Raw genomic sequence first — 7726 nt, forward strand, 5'->3', positions numbered from 1 at the left:
TAGGGTTTGCAATCACCCACAACAAGGCACATAACCTAAAGTATAAGAAATAATTAAATAACAAAAAAAGTATATAAAGATTTATAAATAAAAGTAAAATAATTAAAAGTGCAATTGAAAAAAAGTGTAAACAAAAAAAACAAAGATAAGCAACAATAAACGGGCAACCTAGCTCCAAAAAGAGTGCCAAAGAAGGGGCAAAATAAAAATAACTTTAATAATATATAAGAAATAACATTCTTACATTCTTACAAACAATCATGTGATTCATTTATTCTATTATAATAAGATAAAAACAATGAAACAATTTCCGGTGCCTAAAGTTATGCTAATGGCCTAAGATTAATAAATAAAGTGAAGACGGTAATGTTCATAAAAAAAAACTAGATCAGCCATTCGCTTGGCATCCCAGGGTCCTAATTCACTGACCCAGGGTTTGGGCCCTGGTACTCAAAGCAACACTATAGAATTTTCAACAGAAGAGCACACAAACAGCTGTGCCGCCAGAAATTTGCATTGTCAAGTGGCACACAGTTGGCAGACATTTAAGAACCATTGTTTTAGAGGTCTATATGAAATGTGTCCTCTAGTTTGGACATGTTTGATGTTTCAAAGAACAAAGATTATCATATCTATTGCTCATTAATAAATATTTATTCAGCATCCTTCTGTTTTATCTGAACGTCTATCCAATTTGTTTTATTTTCCATAGAGTAATCACAATGTAATAAAAAAAAAATCAATACCATCAGATTAAGAGAGCAAATGTTTCATTTTGATTATTTATATCTTAATAATATAGACTAAAAAATAACAGATAATGTATATAAGTATTTGTCCTGGCAATTCAGGTTGCGTTGAAGTCCTTTAAAGGGACACTGTACCCAAATTTTTTCTTTCGTGATTCAGATAGAGCATGACATTTTAAGCAACTTTCTAATTTACTCCTATTATCAAATTTTCTTCATTCTCTTGGTATCTTTATTTGAAATGCAAGAAAGTAAGTTTAGATGCCGGACCATTTTTGGTGATCAACCTGGGTTGTTCTTGCTGATTGGTGGATAAACTCATCCACCAATAAAAAAAGTGCTGTCCAGAGTTCTGAATAAAAAAAAAGCTTAGATGTCTTCTTTTTAAAATAAAGATAGCAAGAGAACGAAGAAAAATTGATAATATGAATAAATTAGAAAGTGGCTTAAAATTGCATGCTCTATCTGAATCATGAAAGAAAAATTTTGGGTTCAGTGTCCCTTAATCTTTCACTTTTAAGTATACAATACAAAATGTATACTATGTTATCAAAACAACCAATGTTTTATGAATACATTAATTTTACCAACAATTATTAGGGGAAAAAAAAAAGTTTGCAAACTATAACATTATTGTGTTATATTATAAATCATAACACAAAATCATATAAACCCACATAAAAGGCCTGCTTCTGAACTTGATCTGGCGTTTGATATGAAAAAGGATATATGCATATTCTGGTTACATGACCTTTACTGAAGCAAGAACTATTTTGCACAAAAAGACTACAGAAATACACATAAATAAACCTATTCCGCTCAGGCATTTGACAACATGCTTAGAGACACAACTGTATCTCATACTCACAACTGGCACAAAACCTGCATCAGATTTTTTTTTTTTTTAAGCTTCTACACTATTGCACTAAGCTGATTAAATTATTCTGACAAACAACGTCTTCTAAATTTGCATTTGTTTCTGAAGCAAAAACCATGTTAAAAGTTGTACATTTTTATTTAATAATTCATCTGTTCTTAACACAAGATGACAAAGAAAACAGTTCTCTGTAAAAATAAAAGCAGTTATTTTCTACAGTATTTGATGCTACATATAATGGTGACTAGCAGCTTCACTACATATATCTGCACAGGGATAGTAATCATTTTAACCCCACAATGTCTTACACTTTTTATCCTACCTGGTCTGTGAGCTTCATGACAGCCATGACAGGAGCAGAAGGGGTTTTGCTCACATGCGGTGACGACAGGCAGATTTAGGAGAGGATAATAACAAGGCAGCCGTAGCACAGCAGCTTGTTGTAGGGAGAAGCTTCTCACTGCTCCTCCAGCAGCGCTGCCTCTCTGCCTACACTGCTGGATACAGGAAGTAGCGAGTAACAAGCTGCTGCTGACATCATCACAAGGGCCAAACATCTTATACTGCATCCCTCACATCTCACAGCATCTTACACATTCACAAGCGTGATGGCCATCTAGTGACTTGCTGATATATTACATGATGCTAGATTACACGGGTGGATCAGACGAATGGCGACCTGTCATTTGTTATCGTCGCAATGTTTCTTTCTAGTTAAACCATGATGTTCTTGTCACGCAGTTTGCCCCAGTTTATCAATCAAAGACAAGCTGGCTTTGCTTCAATGATTTATAAAAACATCCATAGCTATATAACAAATTGCCCTCTTTCATAGGCAATCAACCTTTCGTTTTCCATATTTATGTCCGTTCAGGAGATAAGATGGGGTGTCTAGAATGACTTTGCTCTGCTCTTTAAACGTCTGCTTTACAGCAATATGTATTGCAATAGCCAAGTGAATATGTAAATATCTTGGTACACAAACATACCGTCAGCCAAATGTTTAGCAACATCAAGGCAGCATGTCTACATGGCTATATTCGTATTTAATTGTGTGTTTTATTTGTTTGCTTTATTTGTACTTATACATTTAATTATGTTAGAAAATTAAAATATTAAAGATGAATGGCAAATGTTTTATACTCTCCCTGATTATAAGGTTAGTGGGCGCTATATTAATATATTTGGGGTTAAATATTCCCAACTTCTGCCCCGTGTTTCTTCGAACCAGTAAATGTATTGTATTTATTTTTTGTGCTGAGGGGGTATTTTGGCGCACCCTAGAGTATAGGGAAGGCATCATGCCATACAACTACCCCATGAAATCTCCCTTCCTCCCCCTAAATACTGCTGTCCTAGGCACAGAGCATTTTGCCTAGGTCAAAATTAGCTCTTGTTGCATCAGTTCTCAGATCTTCTGCCATCTGTGCTGGGTGGAGGTAAATGGTAGAAGGAGAAAATGCTGCCATCTTTGAAGCTGCTTGGTGGAGGTTACAAGTACTCTATAGAACAGCGGTTGCCAACCAGTGGTCCACAAGAAGATGTTGGTGGTCCTTGACACCATCAAGCAGGAATTAATCTCCTCTGATGGTCTCACCCCCTGGCTGGCTATCAGTGAAAGCCAACGGAGGAGGAGTTAAATTACAATCTCCCTATGCATGTTGTGTAGTACTGCACAACTTGCATAGCTAGATTGTATTTTTAACTCCTCCCATCTGGCAGGCTGTTCAGAGAAAGATGCTTCCATTATAAAGCCAGCAGAGGTTGATATAATCTAGGCTTGAAATAATGGAATTAAAGTATATAAAAAAAGAAAATCTTAAAAAAAAATATCATATTTCATTTATTTTCTTCCATTTACCTGTCTCTTTGTAGTAGTTTTCCTAATTCCTTGTGTGTCTTCCTCTCCTCCATCTTCTTTTTCTTTAATTAAATATTAATTATTTTTCATTTTAATAATTTTTCCGTGCTATATATATATATATATATAATGTTAGTGGTCCACGGGATTCAAAATTCTGAGTTTAGTGGTCCCTGAGGTCCGAAGGGTTGGCGACCCCTGCTATAGAAGGCTGCTTGGATGCATTATCAGTGGTTTATATTTGTCTGCTTACAATCAGATATCACTGGTCCTTAATCTTTTATTTTGTGTTTGGATATAACAGATTATTCCCTGACTAGTCCTAAACCCCTTGTACACTGGCCAATTTTTGCAGTACAGCGGTTCCACCCCTTGCTCTCTCTCTATCCCCCTCTCTTTTGTTCTCTCTCTCCCCCTCTCTTTCCCTCCCTCTCTTTTGCACTCTCTCTCCCCCTCTCTTTGCGCTCTCCCCTCTCTTTTGCTCTCTCTCACCTCTCTTTCACCCCCTCTCTTTTGCTCTCATCCATTCTCTTTTGCACTCTCTCTCCCCCCTTCTCTTTTGTTGTCTCTCTCCCATCTATTTTGCTATCTCTCTCCCCTCTCTTTTGCTGTCTCTCTCCCTCTCTTTTACTCTCTCTATCCCCCTCTTTTGCTTTCTCTATCCCCCCTCTTTTTAGCTCTCTCTCTCCCCCCTCTTTTTTGCTTGCTCTCTCTTCCCCCTCTTTTTTGCTCTATCTCTCCCCACTCTCTTTTGCTCTCTATATCCCCCCTCTCTTGCTCTCTCTCCCCCCTCTCTCTATCCCCCCTCTTTTGCTCTCTCTCACCTTTATTTTGCTCTCTTTCCCTCCTCATTGGCGATCTCTCTCTCCCCTTTCTTTTGCTCTCTTTCCCCCCTCCCTTTTGCTGTCTCTCCCCCCTCTCTTTTGCGCTCTCTCTCCCCCTCTCTTATGCTCTCTCTCTCCTCTCTTTTGCGCTCTATCTCTGCCCTCTTATGCGCTCTCCCCCTCTCTTTTGCTGTCTCTCTCCACTTTCTCCCCCCTCTCTTTTGCTGTCTCTCTCCCTCTCTTTTGCTCTCTCTATCTCCCCTCTTTTGATCTCTATCCCCTCCCCTTTCTTTTGCTCTCCCTCCCCCCTCTCTTTTGCTGTCTCTCTTCCTCTCTCTATCTCCCCTCTTTTGAGCTCTCCCTCCCCCTCTCTTTTGCTGTCTCTCTCCCTCTCTTTTGAGCTCTCTCTCCCCCTGTCTCTCTAAGTGTCTACTGTGCATGACAGCTTCGGACAAACACACTTGGCCTTTTATTATATAGGATTAAAAGGTATGTCTGAAATAAATAAATCACTGCTCTATTAGTGGCTTTTTGGAAGCATTTAATTATTGATCTACAGTATTTATGTGTGACCTGAAAAGGTTAATAACTAATTGCTCAATTATAAATGAGGATTGATCCGAATCTCAGAATCAGCCAAAATTTGGCTGCAATTAATTAAACATGCCTACCAGCCATTTTATTAGGTACACCTGTTAAATTGCTTGGTAACACAATTTGCTAATTAGCCAATCACATGGCAGCAACTCAATGCATATAGGCATCTAGATGTGGTGAAGACGACTTGCTAAAGTTCAAACCGAGCATCAGAATGGGGAAGAAAGGGGATTTAAGTGACTTTGAACGTGGCATGGTTGTTGGTGCCAGATGGGCTGGTGTGAGTATTTCAAAAACTGCTGACCTACTGGGACTTTCTCTAAGGTTTACAGAGAATTGTCAGATAAAAAGAAAATATCCAGTGAGCGGCAGTTGTGTGGATGACAATACCTTGTTGATGTCAGAGGAGAATGGGCAGATTGGTTTGAGATAATAGAAAGGCAACAGTAACTCAAATAACCACTCATTACAACCAAGGTATGCAGAATACCATCTCTGAACGCACAACACATCGAACCTTGAAGCAGATGGGCTACAGCAGCAGAAGACCACATCGGGTGCCACTCCTGTCAGCTAAGAATAGGAAACTGAAGCTACAATTCACACAGGGTTACCAAAACTGGACAATAGAAGATTGGAAAAACATTGCCTGATTTAATTAGTCTCAATTTCAGCTGCACCATTCAGATGGTAGGGTCAGAAGTTGGCATAAACAACATGAAAGCATGGATCCATCCTGCCTTGTATCAACAGTTTAGGCTGGTGGTGGTGGTGGTGTAATGGTGTGGGGGATATTTTCTTGGCACACTTTGGGCCCCTTAGTACCAATTAAGCATTGTTTAAATGTCACAGCCTACCTGAGTATTGTTGCTAACCATGTCCATCCCTTTATGACTACAATGTACCCATCTTCTGATGGCTACTTCCAGCAGGATAATGCACCATGTCACAAAGCTCATATCATCTCAAACTGGTTTCTTGAACATGACAATGAGTTCACTTTACTCCAATGGCCTCCACAGTCACCAGATCTCAATCCAATAGCGCACCTTTGGAATGTGGTGGAACGGGAGATTTGCATCATGGATGTGCAGCTGACAAATCTGCAGCAACTTTGTGATGCTATTATGTCAATATGGACCAAAATCTCTGAGGAATGTTTCAAAACCTTGTTGAATCTATACCATGAAGAATTAAGGCAGTTCTGAAGGCAAAAGGGAGTCCAGCCCGGTACTAGCAAGGTGTACCTAATAAAGTGGCTGGTGATTGTATATTTATTATTATATATAAGTAAAGATATATACAGATATAAATATATAGGACTATCTATTTATAAATACGTATAACATTATGCTATGTGCAGAACATTGGAATGTGAAATACTTACAGTAAATACACAGTATAACACTTTATTAAATATGAATATTGCATAAATATGTTTTTTTCATCTACTTAACTGCAAAGGGCCCTAATACACTTCTATATATGTGTACATATGTATTTATGTGGTACAATAAAAAGTGGCAAAAAATATATATAAATAACAGGATATATGCGATTCACAGGATATTTTCCAATTCAGTGGTTCGAGTGGTTTCTTGCCTCAATTCAAACAAAAACAAGAAAACATAGTGAAGTAAGTTTCAACAGTGATAATTTCACACTGTGGTCCCGCCAAAAGGTCACTCACACTTTTCAGAGCCACCCAGGCTCTGGAGTAGACGCACACCTGGTTTTATACTGCCAGGTACCCAGTATAACACCAATCGCAGGCTGCTGCTTGGGTAAATAACATTTATTTAAAAAGCATATAAAATGTATAAAAAGCCACAAATAGACCCACTTACATAAATCACTCGGGTATCTGTCCACATAAACTTCAAAGAGGGTGCGAAATCACAACACCCTTCTCGGATGGAAGCGGATAATGTGCCGAATTGCTATGCCCGAAACCGCTGGGTTAGTGATACACATGATACCTGTCCTGGTGACTGATCATAGGGGTGTGGCTGTGACGTTTCCGACATACGTTTCGCCGTAAGCGTACAGCTTTTTCAAGGAAGTGAGATGGTGTGCGTCCTCTCCTCTCACTTCCTTGAAAAAGCCGTACAAAGTGAATTTTGTACTTATTTGATTTTTTTATATGTATTTATGTGTTTATATATATATATATATATATATATATATATATATATGTAAATTCATATATACACATATAAATACATATGTACACATATATATACACACACAAAACTCTCTGTGTGCTGTATTCATTTGTCTTGTAATTTTCCCTATGGGCCTTGCACCCAGTCCTGTCTGGGGTTAACTGCCTGTGACTCTGGGAACAGTGCAGCTTCCTGAGAGTGCTATTGTGCACCCAGGGTTGTGCATGTTTCAGGGTCATGGGATGTGTACCCAGTCCGGTCTGAGAGTGCAGTCCCCTTCTGTGTTTTGTATATGTCTAGGGTGATTACATAAGCCTGTGCACCCTTCACTTGTTCCCAGTTTGTTGGATTAAGAGCTTGCATTGTGTGGCTGTTTAGGGACTCAGGTTTTGGAAGAGACCTTGACGTGGTACCTGGGCTTATTCCATCTGGCCAGATGCGGTAACTAACTCTTCCATTTTTGCTTTTAATCTAAGCTGAGAGCTTGTAAATGAGTGCTGGACTTTCTCTGTGTGCTGTATTAATTTGTTTTGTAATTTTTCCTATGGGCCTTGCACCCAGACCTGTCTGGGGTTAACTGCCTGTGACTTTGGGGACAGTGCAGCTTCCTGAGAGTGCTATTGTGCACCCAGGGCTGTGCATGTTGCAGGGTC

At 38.9% G+C, this 7726-nt stretch overlaps 1 protein-coding gene across 1 annotated transcript in view; it reads right to left on the bottom strand.

Annotated features, from left to right (window-relative positions):
- Positions 1–2100, bottom strand: part of ANKRD44 (ankyrin repeat domain 44) — a 601641-nt gene extending 599541 nt beyond the window's left edge. Inside the window, exon 1 of the mRNA XM_053712853.1 lies at positions 1949–2100. Within this exon, the coding sequence (XP_053568828.1) occupies positions 1949–1975 (27 nt within the window). The 5' untranslated portion in view covers positions 1976–2100. The remainder of the gene's footprint in view (positions 1–1948) is intronic.
- Positions 2101–7726: the final 5626 nt, after the last annotated feature.

Source organism: Bombina bombina, chromosome 1 (genome assembly GCF_027579735.1).
Source record: "Bombina bombina isolate aBomBom1 chromosome 1, aBomBom1.pri, whole genome shotgun sequence".
Classification (NCBI taxonomy): Eukaryota; Metazoa; Chordata; class Amphibia; order Anura; family Bombinatoridae; genus Bombina; species Bombina bombina.